The sequence below is a fragment of the Cervus elaphus genome, chromosome 3 (assembly GCF_910594005.1).
Source record: "Cervus elaphus chromosome 3, mCerEla1.1, whole genome shotgun sequence".
Lineage (NCBI taxonomy): Eukaryota > Metazoa > Chordata > Mammalia > Artiodactyla > Cervidae > Cervus > Cervus elaphus.
Window position 1 is genome coordinate 2,912,302 of NC_057817.1, and position 25,934 is coordinate 2,938,235.

The window sequence follows — 25,934 nt, forward strand, 5'->3', positions numbered from 1 at the left end:
AGTGGTCATATTTTCTTTTTGATTTTTCTATCCTGCAATATAGCATGCATTGCACTTTTAAGCATAATACAATAAATGTTCTATATTTGCCCAAGTTTTGTCTCAGGCACTGTAAAAATCCATGTAGAGAAGTATATATGGAGATGTTTTGCTAGTTTTTAGCTGAATGCTGAAGTTATATCAAAGATTCTTTTTCTAGGACCTAAAATGTGCATTGCCTTATGTTTGGTATCATCAAATGCCTCATCTCACTTCACAATCATCTTATGAAATGCTTTTTTGCTTATCTCTATTGTCAAAGTAATAAAACTGATTTTTTAAAATGTCAGTGTCAAGGTCACCTAGTCATTCAGAACTTGAACTCAAGTATACTAGAAAAATAGATTATTATATTAAATGTTCTCACCAAAAAAGATAAATATGTGATAAATAACTACATGGGGGGAATTCATTCACAATGTATGTGTGTGTGCATGCTCAGTTGTGTCTGACTCTTTGGGACCCTTGGACTGTAGCCCACCAGGTTCCTTTACCCATGGAATTTTCCAGCCAAGAATACTGGAGTAGGTTGCCATTTCCTACTCCAGGGGATCTTCCTGATCCAGGGATTGAACCTGCATCTCCTGCATCAGGAGGCAGATTCTTTACCACTGTGCCACCTGGGAAACCCTCACAATATAGACATACATCCAGGCGCCACCATGTAAATTTTAAATATACAATTTTATGTTTCAGTTAGGGCTTCTCAGGTGGCTCAGAGGTAAAAAAAAAAAAAAAAAAAATCCACCGGGCAGTGCAGGAGATGCAGGAGACTTGGGTTCGATCTCGGGGTCGGGAACATCCCCTGGAAAAGGAAATGGCAACCCACTCCAGCATTCTTGCCCAAAAAATCCCATGGACAGAGGAGCCTGGTGGGCTACAGTCCATGGGGTCGCAAAGAGGAAAACACAACTGAGCATGCACAATAATACATGCATGGGTGTGTCAATTATACCTCAATAAGCTAAAATATAAATATATATATATAGTATTACATACAATAGAGGGCCCTTACTGCAAGAAGGAGGGGGAGATGAGGGAACTACTGTTTTATACTAAGTCTCTATACGCATTCATGTTTAAGTCCAAACACTGAGTTACTTTTATGCAAACTAGGGTGTAATTCTAGAAAGGTGCCTATGTTCTAGAAATGTGTGTGTGATGATTTATATGCCGTAATGGCATAAGATAGAGTTACAGCTTCAAACTATGATTAATTTTGTGTTTCATATTTAGCACAAACAAAAAATTAATCATGTGTAGGTATATATAGGAAGGGGAAAATACGTAAGTATTAGTCTGGCTCTTAATTAAAAGACAGCTGGCAGGATTGGGGCACAGTATTGGCCTGAAGTCATGGGGGAGAAGTCTGAAATATGGAGGAGGGGGAGTAAGGATAACTTCTGAACAGGACTTTAGGGGCACTTCTTGGCAGATATCGGTTGTCCTGTGCCAACTTGATGGAGAGGCTTTCTGGAACTGGGTAGCATTTGTCACAAATGAGCTGGAATCCCAATTAGCCCTGACACCTGAGAAAAAAACATACCATTCATCATTTCTGAAATGTTCTGACAGTCTGTTGGCAAACTAAGGGGGTTAAAGCTTATTGCCAATAAACATTAGTTCTCATTAGAGAGTATTTACATACTGGAAGTTGGCAGATTGTATTGCCTTTCTTTGCCCCTTTTTTTTCTTGAAGCCACAGGACTGGTTTTCTTAATCACTCTTTTGATATGGTAATGGCCCGTGAAGAGGACTAACAGTCCCCAATGTTGATTAGTGCTCCTATCCACTACAGGACAGCCGTGAATGTTTTCTCCAGGAAACACTTGCTTCTGCCTCTATTTCTAGCCCTTGCCAATGCCACTCCTGCCCGCACTCCCCACCCTGACTCAATTTCTTTGTTTTTCTTGTCGCATTGGCTACCCAAGCTAATTTCTACCTCTGTAGACCCCATCCTATCCATAACTTCTTTCCATCCCCTCTGCCACTTCATTTTCCCCCTCTAAATCCTCTAGATTTTGACCAGTCTAAGACTCACCTGCCTGCCTCTACCACTAGCAGAGTGATCCCCCTGGAAGCACAGCATCCGAGTTGTCATTCTCTTGCTATGAAACACAGTCAGGGATCTCTATTTAACTTAGTCACCTACTCCTTTTGCTGATATTCTCAGCTTTCTGCATGGCTCAAGCCAACCCTCTTGACCATCCCCCCAAGTTCTCTTCAATTACCCTACAATTACCAGGCAGTTCAAATATCACTACATTGATAACATCCATAGAGCAAAATATTTTTTCAGTTCTAATAATGTGTTACCTTTTAGAGCAATAATTAAATTTTCAAAATCGAATGTTATAAACCCAGAGTAGCAAATTTCCTCTCAAATATATTTGAAGACCCCTTTGTGTATGTTGTAAGATTTGACCAGAGGCTACTGACCCTCATGTAAATATAGAGAATTTCATCTTTCTTTAGCTAATGATATAACTGCCAGCACCTTGGATAACATTTTGCCACTCAACGGATATTCTAGATATTGGAGGTAGAGGAAGAGTCTTAAGTGTAATTACAGTCAGTTCGGGCTTCCCAAGCGGCTCGTGGTGAGGATTTCACCTGCAGTGCAGGAGACCCGGGTTCATTCCGTGGGTCAGGAAGATCCCCCTGGAGGAAGGCATGGCAACCCACTCCATATTCTTGCCTAGAGAATCCCACGACAGTGGTGACTGGTGGCTATAGTCCATGGGGTGGCAAGAGTCAGACACGACTTAGTGACTAAACAATAGCCAGTTCACTTGCTTTGCTCCATAGTAGCTAACATTCATATCTGCCTTGTCAGAAATTTTCAATAGTATGGATTTCCTACCAAAAGCTTCATAATGTGAGTGAAATAGTTTTGAAGTTTACCTGAAGTCAAATAATCAAAATTACATAAATAATGTAATTTTATTTGTTGCAATTTGGAAGGAATATTCATTTGTCATTAAAGTTTTATAATGAGACATTGGTGTTTGGATTTTTTCAGACATTTCTATGATAACCCCATCCAGCTTGTTGGGAGATCTGCTTTTCAACATTTACCTGAACTAAGAACACTGTAAGTGTTTATTTCTCTTACCGAGTATTTTCCCTTTGCAAGGTTGCTGTGAAGACGAAATGAACATTTCAAGTGTTTTGAAATGGCCATAAAGATGACCCCTTCCTAGAATTTTCTCCCGGTAATACTCATGTACTCCTCCTTCTAGGACTTTGAATGGTGCCTCACAAATAACTGAATTTCCTGATTTAACTGGAACTGCGAGCCTGGAGAGTCTGTAAGTACTTGAGTAGGCTCTTGACTTTGCCCAGAATCTGCACTGCCCTTCAGGCCTGACCAGTCTTAGCATCAATGAATCAAAATATGTCCCTGTATGATGTCTGAATACAAGAATGATGTCTGGTTTATGTTTCAACAGGACTTTAACTGGAGCACAGATCTCATCTCTTCCTCAAACTGTCTGTGATCAGTTACCTAATCTCCAAGTACTGTGCGTATCAGTAAGGCAATAATGTTATGTAAACAGGGCTGAAATGACAGGCATTATTTCAATAATCCTTTAAAGGAGGAGAAAGTTCTTTCCTTGCAGGTCTTCAGGAGGTCAGGCATCCTTTGCCTGCCTTGGTCCAGGGAAGTGGCTCTTGGATATGACCCTAGTAATAATGGCAGTGGAGTGTTCCAGGTGGCTCAGTGGTTAAAAAACAAAACAAACAAACAAAAAAAACCAATGCAGGAGACGCAGGTTCGATCCCCATGTCAGGAAGATCCCCTGGAGAAGAAAATGGCTACCCTCTCCAGTATTCTTGCCTGGGAAATTCCATACACAGAGGAGTCTGGCGGGCTACAGTCCATGGGGTCACAAAGAGTCAGATACGACTTAGCAACTAAACAAGAACAACAACGGCAATAATGGCAGTGGGCCCCTTGTTTGCAAGTCCCAAATAGTCTCCCATTAGCATTTCAACTGGCACATGTTTCCTTTCAGAAAATGGATATGAACAAACCAATGTAACTTCATTCCCACCTCCCTCTAAATCCTCTGCAAAGCAGGAAAAAAAAAATCATAATCAGAAACCCAATACGGATGCCAAAATAAAATTATCAGGCCCACACAATGTTTCATCTAACGGGTGAACAACTTGCGTGTGTTATTTCTGTTGCCTTGGGACTTTTGTTCTCTGCCCTCCCCACATTTTACAAAAAGTAGTTTATAGGAGCTGGGAGAGCCTGGTTTTGACCTTCCATTTTTCAGCCTCCTCCTGCAGTGCTCTGTTATCACCTCCTCCAGCACTGCGGGGATGTCATGAAAGCACCTGGGTCCCTCGCAGGGCTCTGTTCTCACAAAGGAGACTTCTGTGGCAGCTGTGATTCCAGCACAAGCTTTGTCCAGTGGCAAACGACAAGCAGCTCTACAATGTTAAGTGGCAGAATGGGAACATTCTTCAGGGAGTGCGCAACTGGGAGAAAGCGTCTAGACACTAGTAGGTGGAAATCTCAGCAGCCATCTTGGAATTCTGCCCGCCATACCTAAGACAGGCTAGACACATGCTCAGTTTTGAGGAAGCTGGCTGAGTAACAGGACCGGGATTTCACCCATTAAAACTGATAAGTAGGGAGGCAGTATTTAAATTGCATCTGTCTCCACAATGTCACACAGAATGGTAAAGCACCTGAGTCTACAGCGGCCTACACTGAGGCTGAGGAAGTCCCTATCTTACTATTTTCAAAATACGTCCATCTATAGTATTAATTTGTTCTTTATAACAACCCATATCTTCTCATTTAAGGAGAGAATTGAAAAAGGCATTAATGCTGCGTTCAGCACATCAACCAAGTAGAATTAAAGTTGGGAGCACAACCACAGGTCCTGACCCGTACTCCGGTCTGCTGTATGTTCTGGAAGGAGAGGTCTGAGTGCTCCCTTCCTGTGGCTGAGTACCTGCTAAATGAGGCAGCATCACTGCACATGAGTGATTTTGCCTCCAAGTGACTTCTCTTCCATGGGAATGACTTGGCTATGCATGGCTGTCCCCACTGACTAGCTGGTGATCTTAGTCATTTTTCTTTGTGTGGGGATCAACACAATGTTTCCCTCATAAGGTGACCACTAGGATTAAACAAAATAATTCAGTTCAAGCTGTAAACATGGTGTCTATATATAAGAAGTGCTTGATCAGTGTTAGCCATGAAAATCATTAGGTAGAAGGTAGGTAGGAGGTAACACTGCGTCTTTATGTAGAAGAAGTCTTCATGTGCCTCTACTGAGAGTCACACAGAAAGGGTTGGTCCCCTTGCAGTCTGTGGAGATGAGCAAACCAAATTATTGTCAGCTTTTATGTGTGACCACTTTATCGCATTCACTACTTTTCAAAAATACACACGATATTGTTAATCAAGTGTTATTTGTGTATAGATGCAGAGTATTTTTTTCACCAGTTTGGTTTGGTCTTTTAAATCTCTAGTGTAAACTACAAATTTGTGTTTCCACAGAGCTTTATCTGAATTATTCATGTGTAGTAAGTTGAACTGTACTTCTATTTAAATTCCATGTATTCAATAAATATAAGAAAAAGTAATCAATTACAAGAATAAAATAATTTAAAATACACTCAGAAAACAGTATGGATTTTTTAAGTTGTATAGGGTGATTTGGTTTTAAGATTTAGAATCAGGCATGAAAATAAATTAGCTGATTAGCAGATAACTTTTAAAACATGAGACAAGATTTTTTTAATATCTATCTGTTACTTTATCTACTAGCTTTCTTTTTTTAAGCTTTCTGAAAATTACCATGGCTTGTTTTAGATTAGCTATATTATACTATAAATATGTCCAGATGTTTTTGTTATTCTGTAATTTGTTGAGTTTTGGCTGAAGACTTTCTTAGATTTTTTCCCCCCTTGTAATGATTGATTTCAAAGTTAGTGCTGTGTTTTGAATTGTTGATGGGATTTTTTTTTTTTTCCGTTGATTAGAAAAGAACCAACAGTGACTCTCTTAGCTGTAGAGATATAGCAGCTCTTAGAAACAGAGGCACAATTATTTAACTTAATTTGTACTCGTTTCTGTAAGATAATAGCTAGAACATTGTAGATCATCACTAACAAAATATAAATAAATTCATTAGATAAATTATTTAAATCAATTAAAGAAGTATAACAGTTACATTTCAGTTGACATCTGAATCTACAGCTTAATCCAATAATGCCTATGACTACCTGCTCCATGTCAGGGCTGGGGAAACATTCAGAGTCTGCCTTTGGGAGCTGGATCATCATGAAGGGAAAGGGAGAGAAAAGCATATTTCCTGACGACTAATATGTAACAGATTTTTCCCTTTTGTACCTTCTGTTTTTCAGAGACCTTTCTTACAACCTGCTAGAAGATTTACCCAGTTTTTCAGTCTGCCAAAAGCTTCAGAAAATGTATGTCTGTAAGAGTCTCTAAGTCACCAAGTGAAACCCAAGAGCCAAAACTCACATTTCCAGGGGTCATTGGTTTGCTTACCCTGTGGTTCACTGGGGAGGCACGTGAAGCTTGCCCTTCTTACACACATGACTGCATATGATGGCTGTAAAGCTGGGAAACATAGATAATATTATTTTACCATACATTACACTATAAGTAAAGCGTTTATTGTAGTTTCTTCTCCCCATACTGGTATAGTAATGAACTGGGTTTGTTTAAGCTCTGCATTTTTTTCTAAACTTATACCTTCAATGAGTGGCATTAATATCTTTTTTTTCCTGAACACAAGTGAAACTCCTATGTATGGCATTCATTTTGAAAACTGGGGAACTTGAGTTTATTAGTATGTTTGCTTCACGATAACCACCTTCAGAGGAGATTCCACATTTGTCTTATTTCAGGTGCTACTGATGCTTCTTCTGCATAAAATAGTTTAGAATTCCTCTCTTAAAATTGCCTCCTGCACTAGACATCTGCCTTTTTGAGTCATACTTTGGTTTTGATCAAAACAATATTAACCATCTATCCTTTGCCACTTAATTTTTCTCTGAATGCCTTTGGGCAATTAAGGGAGGGGGAAAATCCATCTTTGGAAGATAAACATTTGACACTCCTGAAGACCCTCAAAGAATATAAGAAAGGCTCAGAAGGCAGAACCTGGAGAGGCATCCTCAAAGTGTTGGAATGATGCTGCACTTGGAATGTAGCTCTAGGCCCAGCAGCAGTCCACCTGTAATACAGGACACTCGGGTTTGATCCCTGGGCCTGCAAGATTCCCTGGAGGAGGACATGGCAAGCCACTCTAGTATTCTTGCCTGGAGAATTCCATGGACAGAGGAGCCTGGTGGGCTACAGTCCATGGGGTCTCACTGAGTCAGACATGACTGAAGTAACTGAGCATGCTCACCCAAAAGAATAATAAGTATTTGTTTGAAAGAGAGGCAGTACTTATTTAAGTGTATAAATTGTCATGTTCTTTTTAAAACAAAAAGAAATTTTTTCCAGTGGTCACTTGGCAGTCATAGTTCATGTGCTCCTTGATTGAGAGAAGGTAATCCCTTGTAAAATTTCTCTGAAGACTTTTTGAAACTGATGACTCTGAAGTCAATCTCTGGAACCTGTCATTTCAGAGACCTGCGGCATAATGAAATCTATGAAATTCAAGCTGACACTTTCCAGCAGTTGTTCAGCCTCCGATCTCTGTGAGTACCGCCTCCCAGTACTTTCCCCATCATAGAGCAGTTTTTATCTCTTTTGGGTCTTCCTCTAACAGTTTCTTTTCAATGTATGCATGTACTGTTGGGTCTTTGTATGTGTATCTGCCATAAGAAGGCAAATAATTTGCTCATGACCATTTCCAGGAACAAGTTCAAAAGTAGTAAATTTGCAGTCTGCTCTTTGCCAGTCAGCAGACATGCAACTTAGATAAAGAGGAAGGAGGCCAAGCTATTAAATAGCCTGCAAAATGTGCTTCTTTCTCATCCAGGAATTGGCAGAGATTTGTTTGGCATGCAAAAACAGGGTGACCACACAGTTCTTCCTGCCTGTTTTTCTTTCCTGGTCAGTTTTTCAGTGCAAGTCTCTCTGAGCGCATAAGAATCACCTGGAGGTGACTGTAAACAAATTCAGAGTCCAGGTTCTCACCTGCCTCCTGAGTTAGACCCTCTGGAGTGGGGCCTGGGAATCGACATTTTAACAAGTACACAAAAGTTTGAGCACACTGTCCTCGAAAATGCTTCTGTTGCTCAGATGACTAGGATTTGTAAATATTAAATTCTATTCTATGATTGAAAATACCACATATTAACTATAGGTTTTTTTAAAAAAAAAAAAAGTAATAGATTTTTTTATGTAAGTGAGACAGTTAAAAAAAAGTTTAAACTTTTCCATCCTGAAACTGGATTTCAATGTCATTTTGATGAATTATGGCAGTATGTAATGTTTAAACTGCAGGACATAAACCTTTTCCTTCCTCAAGTTTTTCTTAACATTTAAGAGACCATGTAGGTGATCACTTACCTAGAACCAGACATCCTGGAATATGAAGTCAAGTGGGCCTTAGGAACCATCGCTACAAACAAAGCTAGTGGAGGTGACTGAATTTCAGTTCAGCTCTTTTCAAATCCTAAAAGATGATGCTGTGAAAGTGCTGCACTCAATATGCCAGCAAATTTGGAAAACTCAGCAGTGGCCCCAGGACTGAAAAAGGTCTGTTTTCATTCCAACCCCAAAAAAAGGCAATGCCAAAGAATGTCAAACTACCGCACAATTGCATTCATCTCACACACTAGCAAAGTAATGCTCAAAATTCTTCAAGCCAGGCTTCAACAGTACAAGAACTGTGAACTTCCAGATATTCAAGCTGGATTTAGAAAAGGCAGAGGAACCAGAGATCGAATTGCCAACATCCGTTGGATCATCAAAAAACCAAAAGAGTTCCAGAAAACATCTACTTCTGCTTTATTGACTATGACAAAGCCTTTGACTGTGTGGATCACAACGAACTGTGGACAATTCTTAAAGAGATGGGAATACCAGACCACCTGACCTGCCTCCTGAGAAATCAGTATGCAGGTCAAGAAGCAATAGTTAGAACTGGAAATGGAACAACAGACTGGATCCAGATCGGGAAAGGAGTACATCAAGGCTGTATATTTATATGCACAGTACATCATGAGAAACACTGGGCTGGATGAAGCACAAGATGAAATCAAGATTGCCAGAAGAAATATCAATAACCTCAGATATAGAGAGTCATCTGCAACCACCCGTATGGCAGAAAGCAAAGAAGAACTAAAGAGCCTCTTGATGAAAGTGAAAGAGGACAGTGAAAAAGTTGGCTTAAAACTCAATATTCAGAAAACTAAGATCATGGCATCTGGTCCCATCACTTCATGGCAAATAGATGGGGAAATAATGGAAAGAGTGAGAGACTTTATTTTTTTGGGCTCCAAAATCACTGTAGATGGTGATTGCAGGCATGAAATTAAAAGATGCTTGCTCCTTGGAAGAAAAGCTATGACCAACCTAGACAGCATATTAAAAAGCAGAGACATTACTTTTCCAACAAAGGTCTGTCTGGTCAAACCTATAGTATTCCCAGTGGTCATGTATGGATGTGAGAGTTGGACTGTGAATCTGAGCCCCAGAGAATTGATGCTTTTGAACTGTGGTGTTGGAGAAGACTCAGGAGAGTCCCTTGGTCTGCAAGGAGATCCAACCAGTCCATCCTAAAGGAGATCAGTCCTGAATATTCCTTGGAAGGACTGATGCGGAAGCTGAAACTCCAATACTTTGGCCACCTCATGCCAAGAATTGACTCATTAGAAAAGACCCTGATGCTGGGAAAGATTGAAGGCAGGAGGAGAAGGGGACAACAGAGGATGAGATGGTTGGATGGCATCACCGACTCGATGGACATGAGTTTGAGTAAGCTTCGGGAGTTGGTGATGGACACGGAGGCCTGGCGTGCTGTGATTCATGGGGTCACAAAGAGTCGGAGATGACTGAGCGACTGAACTGAACTGAACTGAACTGAACGGAATTGAAGTGACCATACCCCCATAAAATAATACCATTCCTCAAAACATGTTAAATTCACCTTTAAGAATCACTTTCTCCCAGAATTTGTCTTGAAAACCGTTTTGCTCTGAATTTAATTGTGTTGCCCTTTCCTTACTTTCCGTCTAAAATCATCTAATGAGTTTCTTTTACTTTTTTTTTTTTTATAAAGACTTTTATTTTTTATTTTTATTTATTTTTTTAATATATTTATTTATTTTATTTATTTATTTGGCTGTTCCCGGCCTTAGCTGCAGCATGTGGGATCAAGTTCCCTGACCAGGGATTGAACCCTGGCCCCCTGCATTGGGAGCACAGAGTCTTAGCCACTGGACCACCAGGGAAGTCCCTCTTTTACTTTTTAAAATAAATGTCAAACCAAAAAATGCATTACCTACTTTTTTAACCCACCTTATTCACCAGGTTGGAGTTCTGGCTGTTAAAAAATTAACAGTTAATTTTTTAACAGAGTTAATTTTTCACTGTTTAAATTTAACAGCCAAAAGTTAATTTTTTTAAAAAAAGAACTTTTTTTTAGTTGATATTTTTAATAATTGGAGAAGGAAATGGCAACCCACTCCAGTATTCTTCCCTGGAAAATCCCTTGGACAGAGGAGCCTGGCGGGCTACAGTCCATGGCATCGAAAAATAGTCAGATAAGACTTAGTGACTAAATAACAAAGAAATATTTGATAACACTACATTGTATAATTGTATTGTATAATTGTTCTACACTTTGCTGAGGGTGTAGAACTTATATATTCTTCACCAAAGATCCATGGATTTACTCTCCTGGGTCACCGTCCTCACCCTCCTAACCAGCCTGTCCACCATCAGTCTCTACCCATTCATCTCACTCTCCAAAGAAAATCTTTCTTAAGCAGAAATTGATTCATGTCACTTCCCTGCCTCAAGAGTCTTCCCTTATTCCCCTACTGTGTTTAATACCAAGACCAAGCTTCCCAGCACCACCCTTAAGAACCTGATCCCAACCCCTGGAATCACCTCTGACCCATCAGCTCCCAGGACCTGACACATGGGCCACTGTTTCTCCTGGTCCTGTCACCCATTCCATTACTCCCCACCCTCAGCGTGCCCCCGTCTCCCCCAGAAGAACAAGATCTCCTGTCTTTGAACCTGCTCCTCTCTGATGTGCTTCGCACGTTCTCTGCTGCAGGACTCAGCACCACACACTGCCATCAGCTAGACCACGCCTGGCCTGAAAGTGGCAAGGATTTTTTCATTTTCTTATCCCCAGGGTCTAGTGCAGTGGTTCTCTCATTATTTATAAGAGCTGTTAGAAAACTCGAACAAACATTTTGGCCAACCCAATGCTTTAAGGATTCCAAACAAGTTCTGTGCAAAATATTGGGGACTCTGGAGCCAGTTTGCTTAGATTTAATCTCAGCTGCTGAGTACTCTGCGACTTGGAGCAAGTCACTTAATACTGTGTGTTTTATTTCTCACCAATAAAATGGGGCTAATGATAACACTTACCTTACAGAGTTGTGCTGAGGGTTTGAGATTTTATGTGTAAAGAAGCTGGTGACCATACCTGTCACACAGTAAACATGCAGCAGGTCGCTGTTGCCGCCGTCATTGTTAGAACAAGCACATATGCTTTCAGGGTCACATAAGTGAGCACTCCCACAGGACTCGGAGGCAGTTCTCACAGTCAAATCCCCTGGTGGCCCCAGCGGACGGACACCTCCAGGTCTTGGCAAGCAAGGGACGGGCATGTGGAAAGCAGCAGCGTGACGGAGACGGGGGCTGAAGAGACAGGGAGGAAGGAAGGGTGTTTCCAAAACCCAGGAGACCTGAGGCACAGACAGGGCGCGCCGTGGTTGAGGAAGTGCACAACTGTGCCAAGATTCCAAAACCGAGGAGCAGACTACAAGCCTCCAATTGCTGTCCTCCGGGGACTGCCACTGGGAGTCCAACAGTGAACCTTGGGGAGCCTTGAAGGTGCGACCTGAGAGATCAGGGCAGGAGAGGAAAACTGGCTCCCCTGGGCCTGTTGGGAGGATCACAATGCACAGGTTTATGACTAGGAATGGAATTACTGTCCTCTGAGCATATAAGTGCTGCACTCAATATGCCAGAAAGTTTGGAAAACTCAGCAGTGGCCGCAGGACAGGAAAAGGTGAGTTTTCATTCCAATCCCAAAAAAAGACAATGCCAAAGAATGTTCAAACTACTGCACAATTGCACTCATCTCACACACTAGCAAAGTAATGCTCAAAGTTCTCCAAGCCATGCTTCAGTACGTAAACCATGAACTTTCAGATGTTCAAGCTGGATTTAGAAAAGGCAGAGGAACCAGAGATCAAATTGTCAACATCTGTTGGATCATTGAAAAAGCAAGAGAGTTCCAGAAAAACATCTACTTCTGCTTCATTGACTATGCCAAAGCCTTTGACTGTGTGAATCACAGCAAACTGTGGAAAATTCTGAGATGGGAATACCAGACCACCTGACCTGCCTCCTGAGAAATCTGTATGCAGGTCAAGAAGCAATGGTTAGAACTGGACATGGAACAACAGACTGTACATCAAGGAAAAGGAGTACATCAAGAGTGTATATTGTCACCCTGCTTATTTAACTTATATGCAGAGTACATCATGAGAAATGCCATGCTGGATGAAGCACAAGCTGGAATGAAGATTGCCAGGAGAAATATCAATAACCTCAGATATGCAGATGACACCACCCTTATGGTAGAAAGCAAAGAAGAACTAAAGAGCTGAAACCAAAGAGATGAAACTGAAAGAGGACAGTGAAAAAGTTGACTTGAAACTCAGCATTCAAAAACTCAGATAACAGCATCTGGTCCCATCACTTCATGGCAAATAGATGGGGAAACAATGGAAACAGTGACAGACTTTATTTTGGGGGGCTCCAAAATGACTGCAGATGGTGACTGCAGCCATGAAATTAAAAGATGTTTGCTACTTGGAAGAAAAGCTATGACCAACCTAGACAGCATATTAAAAAGGAGAGACATTACTTTGCCAACAAAAGTCTGTCTGGTCAAACCTATTGTTTTTCCAGTGGTCATGTATGGATGTGAGAGTTGGACTGTAAAGAAAGCTGAGCACTGAAGAATTGATGCTTTTGAACTGTGGTGTTGGAGAAGACTCTTGAGAGTCTCTTAGACTGCAAGGAGATCCAACCTGTCCATCCTAAAGGAGATCAGTCAATATTCCTTGGAAGGACTGATGCTGAAGCTGAAACTCTGATACTTTAGCCACCTGATACAAAGAGGTGACTCATTAGAAAAGACCCTGATGCTGGGAAAGGTTGAACTGGGAGAAGAAGGGGATGACAGAGGATGAGATGGTTGGATGGCATCACCGACTCGATGGGCATCAGTTTGAGCAAGCTCCGAGAGTTGGTGATGGACAGGGAGGCCTGGCGTGCTGCAGTCCATGGGGTTGCAAAGAGTCAGACACGACTGAGTGACTCAACTGACTGAATGAGGTGGATGAACCGAGAGCCTATTATACAGAGTGAAGTAAGTCAGAAAGAAAAGTAAATATTGTATATTGATTCACATATATGGAATCCAAAAAGACAAGGCTTATGTACCTATCTGCAAGGCAGCAATGGAGATGCAGACATAGAGAACAGACCTATGGACACAGTGGGGGAAGGAGATGGGGGACAATTTGAAAGAGTAACATTGAAACATATACATTACCATATGTAAAAATAGGTAGCCAGTGGGGATTTACTGTATGATGTAGGGAGTGTAAAGCAGGGCTCTCTGACACCCTAGAGGTGTGCGGTCGGATGGGAGGTGGGAGGTGGGAGGAGGGTTCAAGAAGGGAACATATGCTTACCTGTGGCTGATTCATGTTGATGTATGGCAGAAGCTAACACAATATTGTAAACCAATTATCCTCCAATTAAAAAAAAAAGCTTTCCAGTTTCCCCCAGCTTTGGGGGGACTTTCAAACAAGAATGTAAATGTCCTGTGAATACCCTTTATCCTAGGTGACTTAGGGGCCCAACACCATGAATAAATTACTTTGCATTAGAGAAAAGTTGACAGTGGTCATTTTCAGTTGCCTCAAATGTCTACGCTTTAGCTCCCCTTTTGAGTCATGAATTTTAAAAATACAAATTTTAAGTCCCTTGCTCTTTTTTAAAAATGTGGACGTTCTTATTCTTGTAAATTACCTACATGTTGTTAAACATAGGTGTGGAGGAGAGGGGCCAGTGAATTTCTCAATAAATTATAGACTTTGTTATCAAAGAATTTTACTTCTAACATATACTAGCCCTTTTTTCCTTCATTTCCCAGTTAAGAATTTAAATGTCCATCCTCTTTACCAGAAGTGTTTTTGAAAGTATCTCTGTGTTTATCTTAAGGTCTGACATGCATGGACAATATACACAAATTCTTTTTGGGTTTCATTACATATCTGGGGACATTTTATAACTTAAAATTTACTTGCCCGTCAGAAGAAGAGCTTCAGAAGTTCCAGTCTCTCCCGACCCCCACTCATCTTAGAAATGCCTTAATAAAATTTTACAACCATGTTAAAGTCAACTTTTTAGCAAGAAGAGAATAAAAACTAAAATATCCACCTGAGTGATTTTCCTGGATTGATTTAATAAACAAGGTTGCTTTACAATTCTCTCTTTAATCATTTTATACTATCCATACCTGCATCTGAGGATGATTTGATAAAGTTAATTGTCCATGTCCTGAATGGAAGTTAAATTTTGTTAGAAGAATGAATATATATGGTAAAACTTCACAAGGTCTTCTTTTATATAATCTTCTCACTTGCCTTTTTTTTTTTTTTAATAGGAATTTAGCTTGGAACAAAATTGCCATTATTCACCCCAATGCATTTTCCACCTTGCCATCTCTAAGAAAGCTGTGAGTATTTCATGACTTGTTTATGGCATGTCTTTTGATAATTGGGCACTATCTGATTAATCAAAAATGAATGTTGGTTTTGCTGGAAAAGCCTGGGCACAGAATGCTGAGTCCTAAGTGTCCTGCACGCAAGAGTGGGATCAAACCAGAAAGGAGCACCCCTGCCCCCTTTCCCCCCCAAGGCCTTGTGGATCCTTATAATCGAAGATCTGGGTGACAGCTGGCCCCCGCCCCCCAAGGCCGTGTGAGTCCTTATAATTGAAGATCTGGGTGACAGCTGGTTCTGGTTATTGAGGGGAGATTTTCCATTTTTGCAAGCTATCAGGTGGAATGGAGTAAGACATCAGTTCCTTTCTAAAGGGCTTTCATTTCCCAGTTTGCCATACTGACTAACAGAAAATCTTCCTGTCCATTTTTATCCTCCCTTTCCACCCCTTGCTTCTTCCTCTTCTCCACTCCCCTGTCTCAGAGAGAAAGAAGGAAATGGGTCAGGCAGAAGTTAAAGAGAGAAGGAAGAAAATAAAACCCAAACCATGTTTTCAAATTAGATGTAGCACCTTCCACTGGATTTTAGATGTCCCCCCACCCCACCCCCTGGCAAAATTGAGGCACAGCAAACCACTCTAGTATCCTTGCCTGGAGAATCCCAGGACGGGGGAGCCTGGCAGGCTACAGTCCATAGCATCACAAAAGTGTCGGACATGACTTAGCACGCAGCACATCGCATCTGGCAACATCAAGCTGAATGTAGAAATTACAATTTGGATATGATTAAAACATTTTTCTTTCTGCAATTCTGATTGCAGATAGAAAAGTTGTCAGGAGCTAAAACCAAAATGGTTCCTTTTACCATTAAGAGTAAGGACCCTGCTTAGAGGTTTTTATGGAGCAGTTTAATAATCTTGAGGTTGCTTTTTTAATGTAATCGTTTTATGCTAACACAGACTAAAAGCCAATTGTTGTTTGATGTTTTGCAGGGACCTCTCGTCCAACCGCCTGTCGTCTATTCCTGTAACTGGGTTACATGGTTTAACTCACTTAAAATTAACAGGAAATCATGCTTTACAGAGCTTGATATCATCTGAAAACTTTCCAGAACTCAAGTGAGTTTGTCATTAAAGCTAATAAGATACATTTGTGGTCATGTGAAATAATAGACGTGTTACAGTGGTTTTCAAAATTTATGGGACTCTTTTGAATTCCATTTCATGCCTTCATGTCCCCCACCTCTGGGGCATTGTTAGGAAAAACCCTGGAGTAGGAGAATAGAATGTGTCTTCCTGACTACATTTCCTTTGTTTCTCAAAGATGCCTCCTGGAACATAGAGTTCATAGAAAGAGTTTGAAAACCACTGATCCATGAGATAGAAACTAGAACATGTAATTAAATAACATTATAACATAATTGTACTCCTGTTGACATTTTAAAATTCATCTTGCTTATGTATATATGTTCTCATAAAATGTATTAAATTAATATTTGTTTGAGGAAGTAATGCTCTTTAAAACCTGTCACACTTATTATCAATAAAGAAGTCCCTTTAAAAATTTTATGTTCTTTACCACTGAGCCACCACCACAGTACTTTTCATATAATTTTAAAACCCCAAAACAGAGTTTAGAAAATAAAAGAAAGGGAAAAAAGTCTATAAATACATCTAAAAACATTTTGCTATTTCCTTCCAGATTTGGTTTCCAATGTATTTTTAATTGTTAGACCACAGTACGTATACAAACTTATATCACATTTTTGTCACTTAACACTATATGATACTATAAATACTACTTAACAGTGCTACAGTTTCCCCAGCAATCCTTTTTTTTTTTTAAATGTTTTTATTATGGAAATTTTCAAGCACAAATGTAGAGAAAATAATACATCCATTGAACCTCAGTAACTCTCAACATTTCATGACAATAATTTCTAACTCCATTGTTATTATGCATAGCACTGTAACCAACATCTTTATGCACATAGTTAATCATTTAGATTATTTATTAAGGCTAAAATCTACAGGCAGAAGTACTAAGTGAAAGAAGAGCACTATATTTAGCAAAATCTGTTTCTTTAAGTGTGTGTTTTTGTTTGGTTTTGTTCCTTCAAAGGGTTATAGAAATGCCTTATGCATATCAGTGCTGTGCATTTGGAGTGTGTGAGAACGTCTACAAAATTTCTAATCAGTGGAATAAAGGCGACAACAGCAGTGCAGAAGACCTTCATAAAAAAGATGCTGGAATATTTCAAGTTCAAGGTAAGATCAGCTATGTCACTGACAAAACTGTCAGAAAGGGGCTTGAAAAGTCACAAACAGATCATCTGAGCTCCAGACAAGCCTCTGTATAGTCACCCCAGCAAGATGAGAATCAGTCCTGCTTTTTAAAGAGTCTCAGAGAAAGAGAAAACTCCTTTAGGACTCAGTCTGAAATGTCATCTTTTCTGTAAGTGAATTCTTCATACTTATCATTAGATCCTTTTTAGCATACAGTGTCCCCTGGGGTAAATATTAACACTGATTATCAGTACTTCCATAAACTTTGAAGAGGGTCTCATCCCTGTGGATACCTTTTTCAAACATGCTGCTGAGCTTTTTACTCCAGAAGATAAATATTTTTAATCTTAAACCCGAGTAGAGTGGAAGATATAGACATTTTAGGTGCCTCCATATTTCAGCAGAAGAGCTTAAGAATCCAACTTCTTACCCAATTAATCCTAAAACAGTCTCACCTCCTACCCCCCACAGGGCTATCTGTCAGGAAAGTGAAATGAGATAATGTCTGTAAGGCACTTGGCTTTCCTTGAAGTAAGACCTGACTTAAATAGACAACAATGCACCTTAGGCCACACCTGTGGTAACAAGCGGCTGCTTTTCTTTTCTTGCCAACCTTGCAAGTTTGCACAGAGTCTAAACAGACTGGCTTTTCTTCCTCTGGGTGTTAATGATTTGTTGATTCCCAAGCAAGTATGCTTTGTTCTGTCTGCACATTTCATTGACTTGGCTTCCTGCACACGTATCCGATTAAGGAGCAGGTATTCCAGCCCTTGGCTTTTTTGTTTCAGGCTATAGCGTGTGTCTTGCTGTTGTTCTTGCTTTCATTTTTGCTTTTCCTGCCTCATTCACCCTAATTTCTAGTACAATTATTCACCAGCCCCTCCTCCCCCTCAAAAACAAACAAACAAACAAAAACACAATTAGAATGTCTAAAATGTGCCAGGCACTGTTCTAGGTCCTAGAGGCACACAATGAACAAGAAAGAGGAGATTCTTCATGGAGTTTATTTTCAGAGACTGTGATTCCCAATCCTGGGCTGTCTATTGGAATCAGTTTAGTTCAGTTCAGTCGCTCAGTCTTGTCTGACTCTTTGCAACCCCATGAATCGCAGCATGCCAGACCTCCCGGTCCATCACCAACTCCTGGAGTCCACCCAAACCCATGTCCATCGAGTTGGTGATGCCATCCAACTATCTCATCCTCTGTCGTCCCCTTCTCCTCCTGCCCTCAATCTTTCCCAGCATCAGGGTCTTTTCCACTATTGGAATTACACAAAAGTTTTTTAAAAACACTGATGCCTGAACCCCACATCAGACCAATTAAGTCAGTGTCTTGGGGAAAGCGTGTTAGATTTTAAAAAACTCCTGTTTCATGGGTAGCTGACCCAAGCACCAAGCAGTTATGTGATTTGTCCTCTGTTTAGCAGAATACCCCAGAAAGATGGAAACTTACTAATTCTCCCTCTTGTGTTCAGAGAACACAGTCCAGAACATCTGCACTGTAGCCATCTAAGCTAGAACATTGGATAAAGTGGTTCTTCCACTGAATGGAGAGACCCACGCTCTCTCTCTAATTTAGGTCAGAGCGATTTGGGGCCGTAATGAGCTGCAGGGAACAAGAACAGAATGAGAGCGCTCCAACATCATGACAAGGAACCCAGGGTCGGTTACCATCCCTCGTCCCCAGTTCTGCCGGGATAGTTGTCAAACAGTACCTTGAGTGGAACATCCCAAAGCAACTACATCAGCGACTTGAGAGAAAGCCTGGGGAGAAGTGGGACGTTTGCCCTTCAGTTTCCTCTGGGACATTTCATGTCTCCAGGGCAATCCAGGGCTCTCCTCCCTGGGAGTTGGTCCCTCTAAAGAGAGACAGAACTGATCATTCCGGAATTTCTCATTCCTGCAGATGACCGTGATCTTGAAGATTTCCTACTTGACTTTGAGGAAGACCTGAAAGCCCTTCATCCGGTGCAGTGCTCACCTTCCCCAGGTGAGAAAGGCGTCACAACTGCCTCAGCAGTGGTACCCGCCCATTCAGCTGCACGTCAAGGCAAAATCCGTGCCATCTTAACAGCTCATCAATATCCCACCCCACGCAGGCATTTAAAATACAAATGTCCATTCCCTGGAGTTAGTCTCCAATCATAAACAGGATTTTTATAGGAGACTTTTAATTCAGATTAATAGAAATTAAAGAACCAATCATGTAGTTAGAGGTATATGTAATTTTTATAATATGAGCACTTTAGCCAGAACTGGTATGCAACAGTCTTGCTTCATGTAATCACTGACTTTTGACAGTGATTTCTTAGGTTGTCTCTAAAGAGAACCTATTTGGTTAAAACAAATAATAGTTTTAGAGATAAGTAAAAATATCTATGTATGGTAATTACTTCATTGTTAGTCCCTTTCTCTGAAATAGGATAGTCCAGTGCGGGGGAGGGGGAAGACAGTGAGGGAGGGTTGATACTTTACTTTCAACAGTTTGGTGTTTCCTTGCTCCTAAACAGCAAATGTCACTCTAAACCTAAGATGACATTCTCATGAGATGCATACGACTCACACTTCCTCTTCTGACATCACAGAGTATTTCCCTAGGATTCTGCTTCCCTGTTTACAGAACCTTTTTGAAGCACTCTGGAAAGATATATTAATAATAAAAAGCCCAGGAGATCTGGCTTGTTGCCTGGCCCCCACACCACTGTATTTGGGGAGCTAGAATCCAGTAATGGAAAAACTCTCTGGCTCCATTTCTCTAGACATAGCTTGAAAACCTGGGCATCTGGTATACTCATCCTTAAATAGTGGTTTAATGAAGGGGCTTCCCTGGTGGCTCAGAAGGTAAAGTATCTGCCTGCAATGTAGGTAGACCCTGGTTCGATCCCTGGGTCTGAAAGATCCCCTGGAAGGGAATGGCTTGCCCACTCCAGTATTCTTGCCTGAAGAATTCCGCGGACAGAGGAGCCTGGTCGGCTACAGTCCATGGGGTCAGACTCAACTCAGCCACTAATACTTTCACTTTTTTCTTTTTTTTTTTCACTTAATAAAGTGGAGTGTGCCACAAGAGAACAGTGTGTTCCCAGGACTGTTACTGGCCTTTATCTCTTGGTGTCCCAACAAGAGAAACAAAAAGGGGAATGTGGCAAAAGTTGTGAACCCTCATTTGACACCCATCTTTTTCTTCTTTGGACTTCTAGGCCCTTTCAAACTCTGCGAATACCTGTTCGGTAGCTGGCTGATCCGAATTGGAGTGTGGACCATAGCGGTTTTGGCACTGACGTGTAACGCCTTGGTGACCTCCACTGTGTTCAGAGCCGCAGTGTACATATCCTCCATAAAACTGTTAATCGGGTTAATAGCCGCGGTCAACATGCTCATGGGGGTGTCCAGTGCAGTGCTGGCTGGCGTGGACGCCTTCACTTTCGGCAGCTTTGCGCAACACGGTGCCTGGTGGGAACAGGCGGTCGGCTGCCAGGTCGTCGGCTTTTTGTTCATTTTTGCTTCGGAATCTTCAGTTTTCCTGCTCACCCTGGCAGCCCTGGAGCGTGGGTGGTCGGTGAAATGCTCAGCGAAATTCGAAACGCAAGCTCCCTTCCCCAGCCTGAGAGCGACCCTGGCGCTGTGCGCGCTGCTGGCGGGGACCGTGGCCGCCGTGCCCCTGCTGGGGGGCAGCGCGCACAGCGCCTCCCCGCTCTGCCTGCCGCTGCCCTTCGGGGAGCCGCGGGCTACCGGCTACATGGTGGCCCTGGTCTTGCTGAATTCACTCTGCTTCCTCGTGATGACGGTGGCCTACACCAGGCTCTACTGCCACTTGGAAAAGGGGGACCTGGAGGGCGTGTGGGACTGCTCCATGGTGAAGCACGTGGCGCTGCTGCTCTTCACCAACTGCATCCTGCACTGTCCCGTGGCCGTCCTGTCCTTCTCCTCGCTACTGAACCTCGCCTTCATCAGCCCGGAAGTCATTACGTTTATCCTCCTGGTCATCGTCCCCCTTCCTGCCTGCCTCAATCCCCTTCTCTACATCCTCTTCAATCCCCATTTTAAGGAGGATCTGGGGAGCCTGGGAAAGCAAACCGACTTCTGGACAAGATCGAAACACACAAGCCTGATGTCTATTAACTCTGACGATGTGGAGAAACAGTCCTGTGACTCAACCCAAGCCTTGGTGACCTTCACCAGTGCCAGCATAGCCTACGACCTGCCTTCCGCTTCTGGATCACCACCAGCTTATCCGGTGACCGAAAGCTGTCATCTTTCATCTGTGGCATTTGTCCCGTGTCTCTAATTAATATGAGAAGAGAAGTTGTCAAAAATTGAAAACCCCAAAATCTGAGGTTGAGTACATCAGAGCAGGAATCAAAAAGAACTGAGTTGAAATTCGATGTTTTAAAAAATCTCTGTGTCAAAAAGCTGATAATTGTTGATACTAGAGAGTGAAAAAAGAGTATAAATGCTGCTTATATAATTTTTTCACCTATGGTAGATAGTCATACTTTTCTGGTAAGCCTAAAATACATATATATTTAAAAAGCAGATTGAAATGTCCAAAAAATTCTCCATGATTTCAATTGAATTCTTTTTCAACTTACTTACTTACAAAAGAGGTTTTAAACCAGGAAATCCCTTACAATATGCTTGGAGATATCAGGAGAATAAGAATTTTAAATAGCCTACATTACTAAGTAATGGTTGTGACCAATAGGATTTCATCTTAATGACCACGTGGAGATGTTTTAGTACTGCTTCACTTTTCCCAGAAAGGATCCTTCCAGGTCACCAATCCCCAGCATGAATGGAAAACATAAGGTACATTCATTCATGTTCACATCATTTTTAGAGATGCTAGATTTTATGAATCAGCTCTAGATGATTCTACCCTCAGTGGAATAAAATTGCTTACAAATATTTTGAAAGAAAAACGAACTTAAATTCTTAAATTACCATGAAAGCAGTCAGGTACAAACAAGGTTTGATTTCTCTAATTCATTTTAACTCTTTGGTACCCAGAGATGAGAAGAAAAGTCCATTGCTGGCAATGAATATATTTAGAAAAGATGGAAAGCAACCTGGGATTTTTTTTATCTTGGTTGAGTGCACATTTTTCACGGGAGGTTTTATCACTTGATTCAAACTGATGTGTATCATAAGGTAATAATCAAATGCAGACACAACATAAATTAAATCCACTGATGTAGCGTATCTCTAGTAGCTTTGGCAACAGTGTCTAAAACCAGTTTTGACTCACCAGAGACTTGGTAACATATTCTCCTGTTTATTTAGCTTGGTTTTAGCTATGTTGTCTTTGGGTCAACCCACTTGATGTCAAGAACATGACTTCTCTGCTTATTCCATGTTTAATATGTGTTAGGTATTATAAGAGGCAAAATTATTAAATACTAAAGGTCAAAGGATTAATTCACAACTTCTGTTATACTACATTAGCGTCAATAAATCCAAACCAAAAGACTATTAGGTAGATTTATTTTTATGTAAGCATGTTTATTTTGATCAGATGTTTTAACTTGGAATTGAAAAAAAATACATTTATGAGATGTTTTATAAGATGTGTAAATATAGAACTGTATTTATTACTACAATAAAGATTCAGTAACACTAAGAACCATGATAATAAACCATGTACAGTGGCATAGTCTTTCATATATATTATGTTTCTCTGCCCATTTTTCTTTAAATTCATTAACTGTATGTAATATATGTAAATGTATATAGTTCTTGTAAATAGATTTCAAACTTGCTTTTCTATTGGGTACAAAATAAATTTGTAATAAAATGTGTGACTATAAAACAAAATATTTTCAAGTGTTTTATTGAGTCCATACATGGACTCCTAAATACATGATCTCCTAAATGTTTTTGACTTTTGATGTGTAAGAGTACATTTGCTGTCTGAGTATTTTAAGTATTTTGGACTTGTTTTAAGAAGTAAATCTTTCACAAGAACAAGTAAAAATATCTTTACCAACTCCTAGATTGCTTTAACTATGACTCATAAGCTATTTTGTCATGACAAATGACTTGGTGAATTTCATTGTCCCCAGTGATAGTTTGGACTTTATAGCCAAAATCTACTTCTTTTGCAATGTAAAAACAAAAACACAATGAGAAAGAAATGTATAAAGAAACCAATCAATCCTAAAATCATTCAACATGAACATGGCTTTTCTATAAATTCTTCCTTTAAAGAAAACATATTTTATGACCATGTCAAGGCCAAAAGAAAACATGTCATTCTCAGGGCACAAAGAAATACACTATTCCCCTTTTGTTCCTATCCCCCAAAACATAAGAAATGAAATTATTTTTCTAAACGCCTAGTGCCAGACCCTCCCAGCTTCAATGATAAGTCCCGCCGTGCTTGTACAAGTTGCCAAATGAAACCATCAAGTAGCTGGAGCCTCAGCAGCATTGCTGAGTCCATATCAATAAATTACGTGCGAAAGTGTTTAAAAAAAGACAATGAGCCCATATTGACTGAGCACCCCCAGCGTACCTGGCACTGAGTTTCCTACCCATCTGTCAGACACGAGTGATGGATGCTTCAACCTAACCCCCTAACCTTGCGGTCTACACTTAATTTCTCTTCAACCGAGATGAGTGGTGTAGCAGTGCTAGTTCTCAGTCACAGTCGACTCTTTGCGACTCCATGGACTGCAGCCTGCCAGGTTCCTCTGTCCATGCAGTTCTCCAGGCAAGAAGACTGGGGTCAGTTGCCATTCCTTTCTCCAGGGGATCTTCCCAGCCCAGGGATGGAACCAGGGTCTCCTGTATTGCATGCAGATTCTTTACCATCTGAGCCACCAGGGAAGCCCAATTAAAGCAAGGGCCATAACATAATCTCACTCCTCCTGGTCCAGGCAGCAGATACAAAAGTCTAGAGCAATGGATCACAGTCTATCTTCTCAACATACTTGCCTTTGGGGGCCCGGGGTTAAAAGCATCCTGGCAGTCCACCCCCTTTCTCTTTCACTCAGAAAACACAAGTCAGTGGTGTGGTTTTTTTTTTAAAGGGGGAAAACCCCCTACTCTGAGTTATTTCTTCAAAAATCCACGAGCTCGATTACTTTATTAGCAAAACCTAGTTATAATACACCTCACACCGAACATGACTCTGTTAAGTGTCTGAAAAATGCTCTCCACTATAATCCATTGAATCAGAATGACAGGAATCACATCCACAAATAAATAAGTCTACTGCCCTGGTGGTTCAGACATTAAAGAAGCTGCGTACAATACAGGAGATGCGGGTTTGGTCCCTTGGTCAGTAAGATCCCCTGGAGAAGGGAATGGCAACCCACTCCAGTATTCTTCCCTGGAGAATTCCATGGACAGAGGAGTCTGGCAGGCTACAGTCCATGGGGCTGCAAAAGAGTTGGACATGACTGATCAACTAACGCTACAGTGAGGAGGAAAGATATAACAAACTGTTGACAAACTGAATAACAATAAAAACAAAAGAACACAAATTGGTGGGCTCGCCTAGAGTAAATGGTTGACATTTTTATGTTTTCAAAACGGATTCATTCATTCAACAAGTATCATGTGCTTACTATGTGCAGTGTTCTAGGCACAGAGGTAATAAAACATGGTCTAGAGTTTGTATTTCAGTGGAGGAGAGATAGAAAATAAGCAAGTATAAACAAGGAAATATATGATAGGAATACGAATGAAAGGAATGAAGCTAAACAGCATGACTAGAACGGCAAGTTACTCTAGATGCAGAGCTCAAGGAAAGTCTCTTCGGAAAGGCACATTTTAACTAAGATCTCGGGACTTCCCTGGGGACCAGCATTTAAGACTGTATGCTTCCCACTGCAGGGGATAAGGGTTCAATAGCTGGTCTGGAACCACATGCAGTGCAGCCAAAAAAATAAAAAAATTAAGATCTTAGAGAGAAGTTACTTTTGCTTTAGTGTTCAATCACATATGTCAATAAAGCTTATTCAGTTCCTCTATTCTTATAGCACTTCTTACAAACTGTTTTGAATGACATTTTAATATAAAAATATATTAGGTGTCTGTCATTGCACATAATTTTTTCTCACAGCTGTTACTGGAGAAAATCATTCTTACATAAAATAGGAAACATCTTTTTGTTTTGGCCAAAGGAGAAAAGGTCAGGTAATAAAAGGTAATAAAATTAGTTACACCTTGTTCGTTTAGAACTGGAAAATCTCTAACATCTGAAAAAATACAATGTCTTTTTGTTGTTGTTTCATCACATTTAGCTCAGGGGCCCACTGGCCAACAAGAGAGTAGGTCCTAGGTAAATAAAGGGGCTCCTTGTGACGACACAAGCCCCATTCTTGCTCTTCAGTGTTTGGAAATCTTATTTTACAGTTTAACTATGTAGATACATTACCAGCACCTAAGGGTTCCCTTTTGTCCACATCCTCAGGAACATTTATTTCTTGTTTGTTGTAAAGATATGAGGTGAGGGACTTCCTTGGCGGTCCAGTGGCTTAGACTCTGAGCTCCCAAAGCAAGGGCCTGGTCTGACCCCTGGTCAGGGAACTAGATCTTACACGCCACAACAAAAGCTCCCACGTGCCACAACTAAGAACCGGCACAGCCAAATAAATAAATAGTTTGTTTTTAAAGGTTGCGAGGTGATTTCTTATTGTGGTTTTAACTTGTATCTCTCTGATGACTGA

At 40.8% G+C, this 25,934-nt stretch overlaps 1 protein-coding gene across 1 annotated transcript in view; it reads left to right on the plus strand.

Moving 5' to 3' along the window:
* LGR5 (leucine rich repeat containing G protein-coupled receptor 5) overlaps positions 1 to 23,067 on the plus strand; it is a 127,399-nt gene extending 104,332 nt beyond the window's left edge. The window contains exons 9-18 of the mRNA XM_043879392.1: positions 3,062 to 3,133; positions 3,282 to 3,350; positions 3,492 to 3,563; positions 6,433 to 6,498; positions 7,672 to 7,743; positions 14,922 to 14,993; positions 15,971 to 16,096; positions 17,100 to 17,245; positions 19,169 to 19,252; positions 20,460 to 23,067. Coding sequence (XP_043735327.1) covers positions 3,062 to 3,133; positions 3,282 to 3,350; positions 3,492 to 3,563; positions 6,433 to 6,498; positions 7,672 to 7,743; positions 14,922 to 14,993; positions 15,971 to 16,096; positions 17,100 to 17,245; positions 19,169 to 19,252; positions 20,460 to 21,547 — 1,867 coding nt within the window. The 3' untranslated portion in view covers positions 21,548 to 23,067. The remainder of the gene's footprint in view (positions 1 to 3,061; positions 3,134 to 3,281; positions 3,351 to 3,491; positions 3,564 to 6,432; positions 6,499 to 7,671; positions 7,744 to 14,921; positions 14,994 to 15,970; positions 16,097 to 17,099; positions 17,246 to 19,168; positions 19,253 to 20,459) is intronic.
* The last annotated feature ends 2,867 nt before the right edge of the window (positions 23,068 to 25,934 follow it).